Source organism: Ammospiza caudacuta, chromosome 9 (genome assembly GCF_027887145.1).
Source record: "Ammospiza caudacuta isolate bAmmCau1 chromosome 9, bAmmCau1.pri, whole genome shotgun sequence".
In the NCBI taxonomy this organism is placed as follows: Eukaryota; Metazoa; Chordata; class Aves; order Passeriformes; family Passerellidae; genus Ammospiza; species Ammospiza caudacuta.
In genome coordinates this window covers 8,068,267-8,086,225 of record NC_080601.1, presented here as the reverse complement: position 1 = coordinate 8,086,225, position 17,959 = coordinate 8,068,267, and the positions used below count along the sequence as shown (strand labels likewise).

Below are 17,959 nucleotides of genomic sequence, written 5' to 3'. Positions count from 1 at the left end.
AGCTCCAAGGTTGATGGCCACAGTGGGAGCCCAGGAGCAGTCAGGGACACCCTGAGTAGCCCAGGCAAGGACCTCAGTGGTGTTTCCATTGCAGACTCACCCCTGATGGCCTCTCCCTGTCCCAAACCCCACAGATGCAACCATCTAGGAATGGCAAAGTTGAAAGCTTCAAGTTAGGTAAGAGAGATCCACAATATCTGTGGAAGGGAATGTAAGGGAGGAAGTTTGATGTGCTGGCACAGGGGGAGCAGCAGCAAGACCAGGAATGACACAACCAAATTGTCTTTGTACCCTCAGTATAGGGACAGAAGAGGCAAAATCTTGAGCCTAAGAAAATTTTCTGTTCCTAAATCCTTTTGCTAATTATGTGTGTAGAGAATAATTGATTTCCATTGCCAGGTCCCAGCATGGCCCAGCCTTGGTGGATTGGGTGGGAAATAGCCTGGAGAAAAGGAGGAAATTGGGAATTAGCCTGGAGCAAAGGAGGCTCAGGGGGCCCTTGTGGCTCTGCACAACTCCCTGCCAGGAGGGGACAGCCAGGGGGGGTCGGGCTGTGCTGCCAGGGAACAGGGACAGGACAAGGGGAAAGGGCCTCAGGCTGGGCCAGGGGAGGCTCAGCTGGGACAGCAGCAGCAATTTCTGCATGCAAAGGGTGCTCAGGCCTTGGCAGGGGCTGCCCAGGGAGCTTTGCAGTGCCCAGCCCTGCAGGTGTCCCAGGCAGGGCTGGAGGTGGCACTCAGTGCTCTGGGCTGGGCACAAGGTGGGCACTGGGCACAGCTGGGACTCTGTGATCCTCGAGGGCTTTTCCAGTCTCAGGGATTCTGGGAATTTGTGTAAACAGCCCCTTCCTCTCTGTGTCCATGCAGACCATCCCTGCAGTGCCTGGAGCAGAGGCTGAAATGGAACAGGATCAAACCAGATTTTAATGTATAATTTGTCTCACAAGCTAAACAAGAGGGATGGAACAAAGTTAACACTCAATATTGACTGTGGCTCATGTCTGGTCCCTGAGGTCAGCTCTTAATTTCCAGTAATGGAGTGGGTTTTTCCACAGTCAGATGCATCTCAACAAATCACCAGTTAGTTTTTCAGCCTTTCTATTTTATTGCAAGAATGTACAGAAAATGACAGGACTCTTTATAACAGAAAGAGAAAATGAAAAGGGAAAGGGTTTGAATGTCCAAGAGGAATTGCTTCCAACATTGTTTATTGGCCTGTGTAATGGGCTGTTATTGTGCCTCTCAAATGACACCAGATTTCCCTTGGGATGCTCTGACCTCTTCAAGGAGAGTCTTATGCAAACTGAGAAAAAAAATTAAACCCTGTGTTTGGCAGCGACCTGTCAAAAGGGAAACCGGCTCTGAATGTTCAGCTGTGACTGCCAGGGGTCAGCAAACTCATTTAGATGATGTGCCAGTGATGCTGCAGGAAAGAAAAACTGGGGAGCAGGGCAGCTTTGGGGCTGCCTCAGAGGATTAAAATTTTTGGGTGAGTGCTTTTCTCACAGAATCCTGGAGCGGTTTGGCTTAGAAGGGACCTTAAATCCCATCCATTCCACCCCTGCTATGGGCAGGGATGGTTTCCACTGTGCCAGGATGCTCCAAACCTGGCCTTGGGCACTGCCAGGGATCCAGGGGCAGCCACAGCTGCTCTGGGCACCCTGTGCCAGGGCCTGCCCACCCTGCCAGGGAACAATTCCTAATTCCCAATATCCCATCCAGCCCTGCCCTCTGGCACTGGGAAGTCATTCCCTCTTGTCCTGGCATTCCAAGACCTTCTAAAGAGTTTCTCTTCGTGTTTCTTGTTGCCACTTCAGGTCCTGGAAGGTCACAATCAGGTCACCCTCAGCTTGGTGTCAACCCTCCTGAGTGTGCCTTCCATCCCTTTGTCTGTGTCATTAATGAATGATATGATCAACATTAATGAATCATCATTAATGAATGATCAACAGGTGTTGATTAATATCAATCCAAAGGACACCACTGTCACCCTCAGCCACTGGCCACTATTTTCTTCTCAGAAAAAAAAAAAAATAGACTTCATTTTGTAAATTAGTTCCTTTTCTTGGTGTTTATTTTATGTGCTTGGGAGGCAAGCAAGAGGGAAGGAGTGCAGTTTATTAAGAGCCATTTTAATACACTGTACACCAGTGGAGTTTATGGAGAGAAACATAGATTTATGATACTGTTCCTGCAGTAAAGCCATCACAGAGTGCCCCATCAGTGCATCTTTCTTAGCAGAGAAACTGCTCTGGCCTGGTGCCAGCTCCTTCCCAGAGTTTCCTTTAGATTCCTCAGGTTTCCTGCATTTCCCAGGGCTGGTTTTGGGAACAGTCACAACCCCCCTCCAAAAAAAAGCCATAAACAACGAGGTGAATTTATCAGGCTACTTAGAAATGTTAGGTCTTCTTTTGACACTGTAGCAGCATTTAAAAAGAGAATTGTTAATAGATTTTTACAAGGCAAACAAACAGCTCCTGTGGTATTAAATCTTACAAGAATATATTTCCTATGTAAAGTTTTACCTCTGCTCATCTTCAGATATACAACATCTGATTTTATTCCAACTCCAGCCTATTAAGCCCCATACATTCCAATAACACATTTTTGGTGTTTCCTCACCATGGGATGGAGAACTGGTAATAGATTAGATTAGAGAGGTGTTTTTATACAGTAAATTCTCTGAGCAGCTCCTAACTCGTGTCTGGAACAATCCAAATATTAAACTTGCAAATTTTTCACAGGAAGCAGCCCCTGAGGACTCAAAGGCTTCTTGATACAAGTGGAAATGATCTCAAACAACGGGAGATGGAGGCTGAAATAACAAAAGGAAATGTTCTTTGGAGTGTGTTGCTTCTGAAATATATTCACAAATCACTGTGGACAAGCTCCTCTGCCTGTCCTCTCCAACAGTAAATCAAACTCCCTATGCTTAGGCACTTTGCCAGGAGAAAGGACAGGAGGAACAGGGATGTCACACCCACGTGGCACTGCTCCACCTCAGAGTGCAAAATGGAGGGTGGTTCTCACCTCTGCGTGCTGAAAAACTGGGAAATGGGAAAGGATCCAGTGAAGGAAAAAGGAAATGTGAGCATAAAACCAACAGTGCACAGGATTGTGGTGAGCGATCTGAATTGGGCTCAGTGTGGAAAAGCCAAACAGGAACTCACCTGATGCCTCTGGCTGAGTAGGGGGTGTGGAAGGCAGAGTTGGAATCACAAGGTATGAATAGAATAATGGAATCATAGAATGGTTGGGTTGGAAAGGACCTTAAAACTAAAAACCATCCAGTGCCACCCCTGCCATGGGCAGGGACACCTTCCATTGTCCCAGGCTGCTCCAGCCTGGCCTTGGGCACTGCCAGGGATCCAGGGGCAGCCACAGCTGCTCTGGGCACCCTGTGCCAGGGCCTGCCCACCCTGCCAGGGAAGAATACAATCCTTCATTTAAAACCTTAAACCATCCTGGTCCCATGGAGATAATGGGGAAGATTCCAACAGGGGATTCCAGGCACTGACCTCAGCCACCAGTGACTGAATGCTGAGACCTAGAAGCAATTTGGCTGCTGAAGCCAAAGTCTGAATTGTAGAATCCCAGAAATACATGGGCTGGAGGGGAACAAGATAATTTCATTCCAACCCATAGGAAGGAAATTCCTATTTTCCACTGGATTGTTGTTAGCTCTGAGCCCCCGTGCACTGTGCTGCACTGTGAATTAAGCAGCACCAGGGTCTTTTCTGTGTCTCTGAAGCCAACTGGTGTGGGCTGAGTGTGTCTGTTCAATTACCACCCTTGGCCTCTATTAAGAGTTGATTAGTGTGAGATGCCTGTGCCTGAATTAAGGTGCAAACAAGTTCATGTGCTGAAGTCAATAATATGGGATTTATGTAGTAATGAATGTGAGGTGGAGAGATAGGAAGGAATAGAAAAGAGAGGAGAGAGAGAGACAGATTCAGCAGAAGATTGTCACCATCCCTGGATCCAGCAATGTCTTGCTGGTGTCTCTTCATCCTGGGTATCTCAGTGATGGAGGCTCCCAAAGTCCTCTGGAGCTTTTCCTTATTTATACACTTCAGCAAGGAAGGAATTAATGCTCATGGGCATCACAGGTTTCTTACACTACTGGTTAAATAATTCCCTTGTTTCCAATGCTGATTAGTGCCTGCTAAGAGTTTCCTTTCTTTTGAGTTGGTGATTTCTGGGATGGTGGTTACAATCTGTCCCTGCCAGAATTAATTCCCTTTGTCCCATTTGGATTGGCTTTCCTTGTGTCTCATAAATTCTGCTTTTCTTTTGTGCTCATCCTCAGCCACCCCTTCTCCCCAGCTTTGTTAACCTCCCCCTAAGCCTGGGATAACCCCCAGACATTCATTTCACCTTGATCTTATCTCAAATTCCTGCTGTGGGGGTTCTCTGCAGCTCAGGTTCCAGGTGTCCACAGAGGAATGAATATTCTGAGGGGCTTTGGTGGTCTCTGGTGGTGGCAGCTGCCATCTGTCCCTAACCTGGGGTGGGCTTTGGGTGATGTGTGTGGCAGCTGCTTCTCTACACACTTTGCCACATCTGGAATTTTTCTGGGATGGATTTCCCAGGATGTGCTGGCCAGATCTCACCTTCACCAGGCCTGGAGTTGACTCCATCCTGTTGCTCTCTTCTGTCCTTCTCTCATGGATTTATCAGTGTTTGTGACAGGGACCTGTTCCCTTTAATCCTCTAAAACCAGTACTGGCACCCAAATGTGGGTGGTGGCACCTCCCAAGCTGTTCCCAGCTGTTTTTTGGGAAATAACCAACTTGTCAGGACCAAAAGTGCCCTGAAGTCTGGAAAGCAGGGCAGGTCTTCCTGCCTTTCCTCCCTTTTGCTATTGTCAGAGTAATTTGCCTTCCAGTAATTTCCTTGGCAAATAAACACAATGCTTCATTAGCATCTGAGATTCTTATTTTCATCCTTATTAGATACCAGACACTTACAAAGCAGCTTGACATGTATTTTATTTTTTTTTTCTATGCAAACAGGGAACTTGTACAACAAAATAAAGGAGATGCAAATGATCTGTTGCTAAACTTGACAAGGTTTTCCATTTAATATCATTAGGCTCCATGTTCCTATTTACAATTAACTCTGAAATCTGCTTACACACTCTGTTTTCTATTCCTGTAGAAAGCAAAGGAGTACACAGAGTGTTCAGGAGAGACACAGCCAGGAAATACTGAGAGAAAGAATCAACAGCACAAAAAATTTGCTCTTTAGAGTGTCTTGATGGAATTGCTCAGTGTAAAGTTAAAAGCCTTGGCCTTGAGAGAGCACCTGAAAACTTCTCTCAGTTCCTGACATTCATTTGGTCTCCTATTGCAAGGTCTTGTTTTGGATGGTGTAGGAATCTTGTTTTGGATGGTGATTTGGATGATGTTTGTGTAAGAAACTTTTCAAAAAATGTGGATTATTTGTTTTCATGGTTCAGAAGGAGGGATCCTGGCCCTGTGGGCACCTCTGCAGTGCTGTGTCCAGCTCTGGGTGCTGAGCACAGCAGGGCCAGGAGCTGCTGGAACAGCCCTGAGCAGATTGCCCAGAGAGCCTGCAGGGTCTCCCTGTGAAAGATTATAACTCAATTGAATGCAGAACAAAACATTTAGTAGAAATAATAGTTGCCAGTTACTCCCAGTTTTCTGTGTGGCTTTGAGGCTGGTTCTACTTTTAAGAATTGTTAATTCTTTTTTTCTTGTCTCTTCTTTTATAGGTTTTTGTGGAAAGTCATATTAAATGTACTTCTCTCTCCAGGAGAGCTGGAGAGGGACTGGGGACAAGGGATGGAGGGACAGGACACAGGGAATGGCTCCCAGTGCCAGAGGGCAGGAATGGATGGGATATTGACAATTAGGAATTGTTGCCTGGCAGGGTGGGCAGGCCCTGGCACAGGGTGCCAAGAGAAGCTTGTTTTGAAGTCATTAACACATCAGCCCAGCACTGACCCAGGTCCTCAAGGTTTTTGAATGCTTCCAGAGATGCTGAATTCCCTGGGCAGCCCATTCAGTGCTTGGGAACCCTTTTTGTGTAGGAATTTTCCCTTATATCCAATCTAAACCTCCGCTGGTGCAACCTGAGGCCATTTCCTTCCACCCTGTCCTTTGTTACCTGGGAAAACAGCCTGCCACTCATTTCCGTGTCCATTTTCATTTCCACAGGGCAACAGAACAGCACAAATTTAGTTAATCACATCTAATATTCTTTCTAATCCAGATTTTAGTCTTTAGAAGAGCTTTCAGATCACAGGTGTAGTGAAATGCTGTGAGTTCTTAGCAACCTCCTCCAAATGTTTGGTTGCAGTTCCCTCAACTTGGTGCTGAGTGAGAAGTGCTCAAAGAACATTTTGGTGAGGGTGATTTCCCTGTGGAAAAGGAGCAGGTCTGACTGAAAGGGAAAATTAAATCAATCATAGTTTGCAGGTCAGGTGGTGAAAAGTTTAAAAGCCTGCTCCTCAGGTAACACTTTGATGCTGGTTATGTCCTTGCTGCCTCCCTGACAGCCAGGTCAGGGAAGGGTGAAATAATTGACTGGCTCTGGGGAGCAGTGTGGCTTTTACAGGTTTGCTTTTTCCCCTGATAACTGCAAAACTGCTGCTTAAAATTGGTTTTTGATGATAGCACTTTAGTGGCATTAGGGACTTGGAATTTGAGTGAGGAAGAATCACATAATCATGGAGTGGTTTGGATTGGAAGGGACCTCAAAGGTCATCCTTGTTCCACCCCCTGACATGGGCAGGGCCACCTTCCACTTGTCCCAACCTGTTCTTGAACACTTCCAGAGACTGAAAGTGTGGAGAAGAAGGCAGTGCTTGATTGCAAGAGCAACAAAACTGCTTAGGAAAAGCTTTTATTAATGGAAAATAAAATTATTCCAGGCAGGATGTAGTGCCAGGTATTCTTAGTTTTCATATGTTTCTAGTGGGATGTCTGCAAACACAACCAGGAGCTGGGGCAGATTTATTGACAATAAATCTTGGGGGAAAATATGATAGAAAGATGTCAGACTGGTGTTTGTACCAGTTCTGGTCACTCTTATCCATCCCTCTGTTGGCTCCCAAAATCTCCAAATCCAGGATTCTGCTACTAAACCTGGTGTGATCCTCACTCAGCCACTTTCTGGCCAGTTGTTTGGAATTCTGACTCCTTGACAGCAGTGTGATCAGAGGCTGATGCACAGCTGTAGGTTACAAAGGGTGCTGTAGAATTCATGGATAACAAAGGCCTTTTTTACACTTTTTACTTCTCTGATAAAGCAATTTTCAGGAAAAGAAAGGATTTGCTCTCTCCTGTGAATGAGGATGCTTCCCTGTTCTCATAGAAGGTGAAATAGATAAGGAATTGTGCATGTTCCTCAATCTGTTGCAAAATCCAGCTTGCTCTTCCTCTGTAGTGCTCCACTCCTCACCTCAAGGATTCCTTTGGCCTTCTGGGCAAAAATAGGAGGGATCTCACAGCAGGAATATTGTGAGGTTGAATTATTGCCTAACAAGACTTGTATCCAAATTTAGTTGAAGACAAAAATTTTGGTCTGTGATAATTTTTTTGTGTTTGATGAATCCAGGGGTGGCACCAGGATGGGCAGAGGGATGGAGCAGCTCTGCTGGGAGGAAAGGCTGGCACAGCTGGGGGGGCTCACCTGGACAGGAGAAGCTCTGGGGTGACCAAACTGTGGCCTTGCAGAGCATGAAGAAACCAAGATAAAACATGGAGAGAGACAATTTCCAAGAGCCTGGAGTACCAGGACAAGAGGGAATGACTTCCCAGTGCCAGAGGGCAGGGCTGGATGGGATATTGGGCATTAGGAATTGTTCCCTGTGAGGGTGGGCAGGCCCTGGCACAGGGTGCCCAGAGCAGCTGTGGCTGCCCCTGGATCCCTGGCAGTGCCCAAGGCCAGGCTGGACTTTGGGGCTTGGAGCAGCCTGGGATGGTGGAAGGTGTCCATACCCATGGCAGGAGTAAAAGATGAACTTTAAAGATGTTCTCTTCCAGCCCAGGCCATTCTGTGATTACAGGATTCTGTGGTCACTGGGGGTCCATCCTTACATTCCCCCAAACTCTCCCTTTTATTCCCTTTTTAAGAGCCTCAGGTTACAGTGTGTCCACCTTTCCAACATCTGGAAACAACTGGGAGACTGGACCCAACCTCAGACTAAACACATTGGAGCACACATTTAGAAAATAAGTTTTAATGGCTCTGCTCTGGGATGCACCAAGAAAATCCAGGTCTGCTGGCAATGCTCATGTTTTTTCCCCAGGGATGCTTTCCTGCAGGAAAACCAGTGTGAACAGACAAAGACAACAGAAAAGCATCAGTAAATTGTCCTTCTTTTGCCTCCTTTATAAAAGAAAACAGCTGCATGTGGTGCACAGAAGATGTCAAGGAAATATTAAGAAAAATTATGCAAACCCATGAGCAATGTTTAGACAGGCTCTGATAATTTTAATAATTCAGGGTTAGAGCAGAGCAGCGCAGGCTCCTGCTGCTCCTCTCCTAATGGTTTGCAAACAGACCCCAGGATGGCTCCAAATTAAGGTGAAAACATTCAAGTCATTTAATTCACACCTTAAGCAGCCACTGCTGATCACAGGGCTCCCAAAGAACTGCTCTGATTCATTATTTAGGAGTCCTTGTGTGTTTAAAGTGTAAATGAGGCTTTTCTAAACAGAGAGCAAATAAACCTCATTGTTGATGGGCTTGAGAAGTGGCTCAAGGAATTTAAAAGCAAACAAGATTTACAAAACCAGTTTTAAGTATTTATTTGAGACCTGGCACAGCCCCAGACTGTATCTGGGACCTCCAAAAGGGATTACATGGATATGTGGGGTGTGAGGGAAGCGTGATGGATCTTCATCTCTTTGGGTTTTGTGCAGAAACATTCATTTGGAGGAAAGTTTCCATCAGAATTTCCTTGGCCAAGGCCATGCCCCACTCACAAGTGGGGGATGAGATGAGATGAGTCCCCCCCATTCCTCAGTCCCAGAGATGGGATTAAGATTAATTCTTAAGATTTAAGGTTAATTCTGAAAGATGGGTTCCTATTTTTGAGAAACAAACCCAGGAAAGTTTGGCATCTCCTCGGTGGCATAAAACTGTATTTCCAAAGATGTCATATTCTTAGAATCAGAATGAAAGTTAGATATTTTTCCATTTTCTGTTGAATGAGAATGGAAGTATGGCACCCTCGGGAAAATGTGAATGAAACAGAACAACCATGGGCTCCAGTTCATGGGGATCTTGTGTATAAAGGACCATCAAGGAAGAGGCACCACAGGCCCTTTGTATCACATCCCAATCTTCCAAAATCCTGGGTTTATGTGTAGGAAAAGAGCCAAGACAGCCTCATTGCTCCAACTTTCTCTTTCTTCCCACACTGAGTTGTGGGGATTTGCAGGTTTTCCCATTTAGCAGGAGGACCCTACAAGCCTGCAGCCCTTCCCTGGTCTCCTTGTTGCAGAGCAAAAATCCTGGGGGATTTTTGGGTCACATTTGGCATAGTTGAAGGTGACACCAACACCAGTGTCAGCTTGGGCTGCTCCCTGGTCTTGGGGTGGTGGGCACCCAAAGCGTGGCCTTGTCTTCCCAACCAACCACTAACACACCAAAGGAGGCAGATCTCTGATGAAAACCAGTTTGTGCTGCTGCACACTTGTCAAACCTGACAGGGAATATTCCCAGGGACTTAAAACCAGCACTATTGGAAAATGATCAGTCAGGGATTTCAGGAGAGAATGGAAGGACTGCAAACACCAATGATATCACACACAGTCTGCAGTTGCCTCCAAAATAAATCACTGCAGTGGACACTGAATTAATTCTAATTTTCAATATCAGTGTTTTTGGGAGCTGTGCTTTTTGAGCTCTAGGTGTGAATTTCTGTCCCATTTAAGGACCGGTCCTTGTACATTTTGCAGGTTGCAGTTTCTGGTTTAAATTTGCCCCATTTGGCCTCAATAGGACAAGATGGAACAATGGTTTCAGTGCATTCAACCCATGAAGTTGAGGAAAAGTTTATCAAAAGAAATTCCAAAGTTAGCAAAGATGAACATACATTTAAAAGAAAGTGCTTGGGCTTTTGACTTGAGCAGATTTGAGTTAGGTGAACAAAAATAAACTGGGTAAAATTTGGTTTGCTTTGGCTTGGGACCTATTGAGCAGACAAAGAATAAATACAACATTTATTAACATAGTCTCAATAAAGTAAACCAGGTCTGAAATAGAACTAAGATTGGGTTTGTGATAATATATTCAAATGGGAAAACTTGGATATCCCTGGGAGCGTGGCTCCTTTTAAGTGCAAATCATTCTGGTTGCAGGTACCAAACTCCATAATCAATGTACATAATCAGAGGATTTGTGTTCCCAGGAGCTTATTCCTGCCTGGGAATATGCACAAACTTTGTTAATATACATATTTTTTCCCCAAAGTAGCAAAATAATCTCTGGAGCTTTCATCAGGGGAAGGTGTAAGGAACTTGTTCTCGGGAATGGGAGAAATCTCATGGTGAAAAGTGGCTGCAGAACTGAGTGCTGTGGCAAGAACTCATCCCTTGCTTTGGGAATGTCATCCCGTAAGTTGGAATTGTGTAAAGTTTCTGGTCCCAAGCTCCTTTGTGCTCCAAGGTTTCCCTGTACTGGTTCCCCATCCTCTCTGAATGTTTCCTTCCCCATATATTTCCATATTTATGGTTTCCTTCCCCATATATTGGTTGAAGGTTGGACTTGTTGATCTCAGTGGTCTTTACCAATCTCAGTGAATCCATGTGGATGGAACTAAAACTTGCTGAGGTTTCTGCTCTGTCTCAAAATATCAGGACCATAGAATAAAGACCCATCAGTCCATTCAGCTGGATCCAAGGAGAAGATGTTTTCCTCAGAAGGTTTGGTCTGAAGACATCCAGTGCTGAAGATCCCCTCTTTATTTATAGAGTCTCATGTTTTTTTCCTGGATTTTCATGAGGAGCTGGATGTTTGGCTCTTATCCCAGTGCCTGGATCCATTCTCTGGCCAGTTTGGGTGTTCATTTGCATTGCTTTGAGGTGAGGACACAAACCTGGGTTTGCTCTGGTTTTGCTGCACAGCAGCATTTTTCTTCTTCACTTGGATTTGAGTCATTCTGAAAGCATTTTCCCTCATTTTCTGCCCTTGATGGAATGCAGGGATGACTCCTGGGATCATTCCCTAGGATCATTCAGGGATGATGCTGGTTTTTATTATTTCCCATAGGCTGAGGAGTTTGCCTATGTGCAGGAAAACATCCATAGGAAGCTTGCTGGTGCTAACATGCTTATATAGACTCATGGAATCTCCTGATTTGGAAGATTCCCACAAGGATCATCCAGTCCCACACTTGGCCCTGCCCAGGACACCCCAACAATCCCACCTGGAGCATTGTCCAAGCTCTCCTGGAGCTCTGGCAGCCTTGGTGCCATGTCCATTCCCTTTTCAGTGTCCCAGCACCCTCTGGGTGGTCAAGCTCCTTTTGACCAAAGGCTGTGGCACTGGAAGAAATTTCCATAATTCCTGAAACTCCCTCCCTGGAAAACCTGCGGAGTGGTTGTGTTGAGCCTGTTTATTCAGAATGTTGTTTTTGTTGTGTCCTAAAAATTGGAAATCACCTTCAAAGTTGCCAAAGTCTTCTGGGAAGGGAGGCAAGAAACACAGGGAAGGCTGGAATAGCCTGGAGAGGTTTCATCTCACCACTGGCTGTGGGATGTGCATTTTCATTACTTCTCGGCTGTCTGGTACAAAGAGGAATATTTTTTTCTTCAAATGCTCCCAGAAATTTTCGCCTGTGGTTTGTTGTTGTTGTTTTATTTGCAGGGTTTTTTGTTATTTTGAGGGGTTTTTTTGTTTATTTGGTTGGGTTTTTTTGTTTTTTGTTGAAAACCTTTTCATTGTGTATAGGGTGCTTTATAAAGTACCAGTTTTGTTCATGGCCATTTTTTGTGTCTGATATGAGAGCACCAACCTGGGAATGTTTTTTATCAAGAACCAGCAGGCTAAAATTTCTGGGAGCATTGTTCTTTTATACAGAGTAATGGACAATCTTATGTCAACCTTATCAATCTGTTTCTGGTCCCATTGGCTAAACTAAAAACCAAAAAGGAAATATTTTTTCAGAATTTCATTTCAGGGAATATTTTACTCTTGTGGGGCTGCCAGGGACTCGAGCAGTCGATACCAATATTGAGCATCTTCCAACTGATCAATTTTTATCCATTTAGTTTTTGTCACCTCTTGCACCTTGTTGTACCAAGAGGCCTGTAAAGCTTTATCACCAGCCCCCTGGGCAGATGAACAGGGTTAATGCTGCTGCCTTCTCGGTGTATGAGCTTTTAAAACCCCTTAAAGAAGAGCCTGTGTGCTTTGCAAATACCTCAAGCATATTTTTTTCACCTGTAAAGCCAGTAAGATCATGGACAAAGTTATGCTGGAGCCAAGGATCTTGTGGAAGAGGGAGCTGGAATTCAATTTCAGATCCAGATCTGTCCTCAGCATCCAGGCCACCAGGTTAGGTGGGTCTTTGGGCTGATCTTGGTATTTGCATTTGCAATCAATGCTTTTTATTTCAATTATGAAGCAGGATTCAGTTTTTTTCATCCTAAAAGCAGTCCTTTGTCAATTATGTTTTACAGAGCTTGGATTTTGAGTAGCAATTGAGTGTGAACAGGCTTTGGAGAGAGGGGTTGCATTTGCCTTCTGTGTCATTCAGAGTTAGAGCAAGTTCAAAAGAGTTTGGAAATGTTAAGGAAAATAGAAAAATATTCCCAGAAGGAGATGGTTTTGAAGCCTGAAATGTAGAAAATGAACCCCTGGAGGAGGAGCCTCAGTTCTCCAATCTTCTGCAGATTCATTTTGCTTTTCCACTTGGGATGCAGAGTATTGCTGGACAATTAAAGACATTGCAGGCCACAGCCCAATCCCATAAGTACATTCCTGTGTTTCAAAAATAGATCTAAATGCAGAGAAAAGCCTTGTTTGATGTTTAGAGACTTTTCAACCACATTGGTGCCTTCCAGCCCACACCACTTCATGATTCAATTAGGTTTATTCCCAGACCAGTGATAATTCCCTCACACTTTACAAAAGGGTTCTGCCAAAACATTCAACTAAAATGATCCCAGGATGTGTCAAAATCATTCAGGAAGTGACTTCTAACAGGGTACTGCCAGGCTCCTGTCTTCAGCAGAGCATACAGATCCCACATTTCATGGCTTTTTGCACCTGAGTGCAATGCCCTTCCCACAGAATGTTCACCTGAGATTGGGCTGTAAAATCAAAACCTTCCCTTTTATTTCAGCCTAGTGAAGATTTTCAGCTCCTGGATTCCAAAATTGTTAAAATACTTACAGCACTTGATAGTTTTTCATTTTGTTGTCCTGTTTTGCAGCCATTTTTGAATAATTGCAACAAGCTCAGAAAAATGACGTTCCCTCTGGCAATAAAACATCTTTCCTCTCTTGTCCAGCCTGTTGGTTTCTGGCTGCTTTTATTGCTTTTTTAGCCAACAGCTTCCTTGACTTTGATTCCTTGAAGCTTATCCTGTAGTAATCCCTTGGAAATCTGTATGGTCATTCCACAAGGTGCCTCAGTCATTAATCAGGGAAAATCAGCCAGATTGTGGGCTCTCCATGGAAGATGGAAAGCTGGTCTTAAAATCTGCTTGTGGTGATGGGCAATCAAAATTTCAAAATCGGCAATCAATTTTTTTTCTTTTTTCTTAATTAGCCAGGAAAAATATCCCTAATGATAGTCCTGGGTGTCCTTTCCAGTGGCTTGTGCACAAAGGACAGAAGGGCAGGCCCAGGGCAGGGCCTGTCCCCTGGGCTGGCCCTGCTCAGGGACCCCCAGGGCTGTGTCCAGTTCTGGGTCCCCAATCCAGGAGGGACATGGAGGGGCTGGAGCGTGTCCAGGGCAGGGAATGGAGCCCCAGGAGGGGCTGAGGGAGCTGGCAAGGGGCTGAGCCTGGAGCAAAGGAGGCTCAGGGGGCCCTTGTGGCTCTGCACAACTCCCTGCCAGGAGGGGACAGCCAGGGGGGGTCGGGCTGTGCTGCCAGGGAACAGGGACAGGACAAGGGGAAAGGGCTCAGGCTGGGCCAGGGGAGGCTCAGCTGGGACAGCAGCAGCAATTTCTGCATGCAAAGGGTCAATTAGTTCTTATCTATGTCACAGTCTCACAAACCCTGAGTTCTACAGCACTTCACTCTAACAAACTAAAATGGAGCTCCATCTCTCTCTCTGCAAGGCCTTTTAAGGATAAACTGTCCAATTAAGAAATGACACCTGAATTATTTTGGCTTTTAACCCAATAACCAACCACCCATGGCCTGCAATGCAGACTTTTTTATCCAAATTCACAAAACCACCCAAACCCATGGAGAAGAAGGTGAAGAAGAAGAAGGGAAGGAAGAAGATGAAGAAGAAGGACCAGCCTCTGCCCTAAAACCTCCATCTTGTTTATGTATATTACTGTATTCTAAAACCTTACACTCTTAAGTTTCCCACCATGTTACATTACACACTTCTATTCAAACTCCACACCCACAATCCCAGTTCCATCATTCCATTTTGGAATTCCATTCCAGGCCTTGTCAGGGGCTGCCCAGGGAGCTTTGCAGTGCCCAGCCCTGCAGGTGTCCCAGGCAGGGCTGGAGGTGGCACTCAGTGCTCTGGGCTGGGCACAAGGTGGGCACTGGGCACAGCTGGGACTTTGTGATCCTGGGGGGATTTTCCAGCCTCAGGGATTCTGTGATTGTTTGAGTTTTTGCTTGTGCAATAAAATTTCAAAGCAGATTTTCTGTAAACTGATTGTATCAGCAAGTTACAAATACCACCAGACTGGTTTGCTTTAGTGCTGGCATTTATGGAAAAACTGTTCGTGCAGACACATCAGATTTATCATTAGGAGGTTCCCTCCCTGGTATTTTAGGCAGGATGTAAGGAAAAACTTCGAGATATGTAAGGGGGAAAGGCCTCTGAAATATCAGACTTCATAAAGTAGAAAAATAAAACTTTAAGGATGGCTATTAAAAAGGCTGATTTGCAGACTGCTGTCTCTCAGAGAGAGAGTACAGGTGCTTCATGAATATCTGAGGAAAATCCAGCCCATTTTTAAGAAGAAAAGAATCCCTGGATCAAACCAAAGCAAGCACAAGTGCTTTGTGAAACCAAGCAGAGAGTGAAGCAGAGCAGGGTCCAACGAGATGCAGAATCGAGGCAGTGAGTTCAGTGAAGTGATGGTGGTTGACTGCAGACTATGAAATTCATCATCACAGATTTTAAGTTGCTTAGATGTTTTTATAAGTGAATTTGGATTAGCGACCCTTCTTTGCATCATCATTGAGACACACTGCTAAGGGCAGTGCACAAACTGGTGGATTTTATAGATTTGACAGGATTTGCTCAGTAGACATCAACACTTGCCAGGGTCACAGGGTTTAAAACGAACTGTATTTTCCTGGTGAAATCCTCCTTTTTTTAAAACCAGTGCTTGTTTCCCAAAAGGTGCCAGGCCAAGCTCCTGGAGCAGAGTAGAACTGTACAGATGTTACTGAATAGGAAATTGTGCCAAGAGCCATAAAACACCTGGGTAAAACCAATGTTTGTCATGTGGCTAAAAAGTTGTTGCTTCTTGAACTTGAAACCAGTATTTGGTGCAAAGTTTTGAAGTTCTATTCCTAAATATTTGGCAATTTTCTTCCCACCATCTCTACTGTGTCATAAAAAAAGTACTTTCACAATAAACGATTGAAAAGACCTCACTGTGGTGTTTTCCCCCACAGGACTGCAAACTAGTCTGCTGGGGTTAAGATCAGTGATTTTTTTGCTGTTTTAGCAAAAAAACATCAGCCCCTCTTAGATGAATATTTTTATACAGAGTCACTGTTATAAAGTGAAGGTGTAAAGAAACTTTGTGCTACACTTTGAAATAAATTATTTGGGCCCTTAATAACATGAGGTTACATGGTAAATATTTTAACCTAAATTAAATGTTGTGCTGCTACTGACATTCACAGATTTTCTTCATAACTGCTGGTGAATTTCCACAAAGATAATTCCTGTTAATATTTTGGTGTGAAGCAAACTGGGGAGTGCTGATTTTGCAGAAAAATGACATTTTTTCAGAGGAGCGGTTATAAATAGTGGTTATAAATTCAGTGTGTGCAAATCTGTGGCACTGGAGGGCAACACTTGGGGTGGTTTGTAATGGTTGATATTGGGGAAGTGAGCTGGGAGTGTTTTCCACTGGAAATTGTGTATATTGTGGGGGCTGACTGCTGAAAGGGAGCAGGATGGGACAAGGTGGTCTCTTGTGAGATCCCATCTGGAATTCTGTGCATTGCTCTGCAGAAGAGGGACATGGAACTGTTGGAGCAGGTCCAGAGAAGGCCTTGGAGTTGCTGAGGGCTCTGGAGCAGCTTCCCTCTGGATCCAGGCTGGGAGAGCTGGGAATGCTCAGCCTGGAGAAGGGAAGGGTGTGTGGAGACCTCACAGCTCCTTCCAGGGCCTGAAGGGACACAGGGGAGCTGGAGAGGGACCCTGCAACAGGAACTGGAGGGACAGGACACAGGGAATGGGTTCAGACTGATAGAAGGAAAACTTAAGTTACATTTAAGGAATTCTTTGCTGTGAGGTGCCAAGAGCAGCTGTGGCTGCCCCTGGATTCCTGGCAGTGCCCAAGGCCAGGTTAGATGGGGCTTGGAGCAGCCTAGGATGGTGGAAGGTGTCCCTGCCCATGGCACAGGGTGGAATTTTGGATCTTTAGGATCTCTCCCAACCCAAACCATTCTGGGTTGCTGTGATTCCATGGCAAGACCCACGTTGAGAGCTGGCTACTCCTCTCAGTACCAGCTTTGTCTTGTGGTTGTAGTCTCCACATCCTTGTGCTGCAGTTCAGTTTGTGTTTCAGAGCAACTCTAGGTACAAACCCTCTTTTTTCCTGGAGAGCTTTATGTAACTGTGCTTTTTTCCTCCCCTCATCACCTTGATGTGTCGTTCTCGATGCAGAAAATTTATTCCGAGTTTGGTTGTTATTTCCATGCTTTCATTTGTTCGAGGTGAGATTGGGGGATGATTGCTCAATGAAGAAAAAGCTCATCTTGTTAAGTAGATAGCTGGATGTGACAGGTCTCATTGTCAATTTAAATCATTGTGCATTGCAAGTGCTTCTCCTGGCATTGTCTGATACAGCTGCAGTGTCACAGGCAGTTTTTTATTACAGATAATAAGGTTCAGACTCTTTAAACATCACTCAAAACATGAAACAGCAAAAAGCTGAGGTAGAAAACAGCATTTTCAGTGTCGCAGTGCTTGCAGAACTACACAGGAATGTGGATTCCCTATAAATTCCTCCCTGGGCTGCTCACTGTCGTTGCAGGCACTATCCTGGTTGACAACATGCTGATCAAAGGCACAGCAGGAGGGCCTGACCCCACCATCGAGCTCTCTCTGAAGGACAACGTGGATTACTGGGTGATCCTGGACCCCATCAAGCAGACCTTGTACCTGAACAGCACCGGCCGCGTGCTGGACAGAGACGTGAGTCTGGCCTTGCTTTTCTCCTCCTCCACAAACACCTTCACCTCCAATTCACCATGCACACAAACCCTGCTGGAATATAATCCCTGCATCTGTCTTCTCCCCAGATGGATGGGAACAGAGTTCATCTGATCCTCTTTTTAGGATTTATTGGGAGCACACAGGAACTTGACCTTATGTGCAAATATTATTTTGAACAAACACAACAACGAAGACCAAAAAAACCTGACGTTAAGAGTTTTATATCTGACCAAACTTGACTCGTTTGTTGAATTAAATTTTTATTCTGGCTTGCTGGCTGCTTACCCTGTGCCCTGTGACATTTATTAGCAGCCTGCTTTCCCTGTGTACACTGAATTATGAGCTGTGAGAAGTGACGAGTCGTGGCTGCCTCAATTC

The 17,959-nt window shown here is 45.0% G+C and overlaps 1 protein-coding gene across 1 annotated transcript in view; it reads left to right on the top strand.

The window, feature by feature from the left end:
- The window catches only part of PCDH15 (protocadherin related 15), a 309,038-nt gene that overhangs the window by 89,429 nt on the left and 201,650 nt on the right, over positions 1–17,959 (top strand). Inside the window, exon 5 of the mRNA XM_058810078.1 lies at positions 17,400–17,560. Coding sequence (XP_058666061.1) covers positions 17,400–17,560 — 161 coding nt within the window. The remainder of the gene's footprint in view (positions 1–17,399; positions 17,561–17,959) is intronic.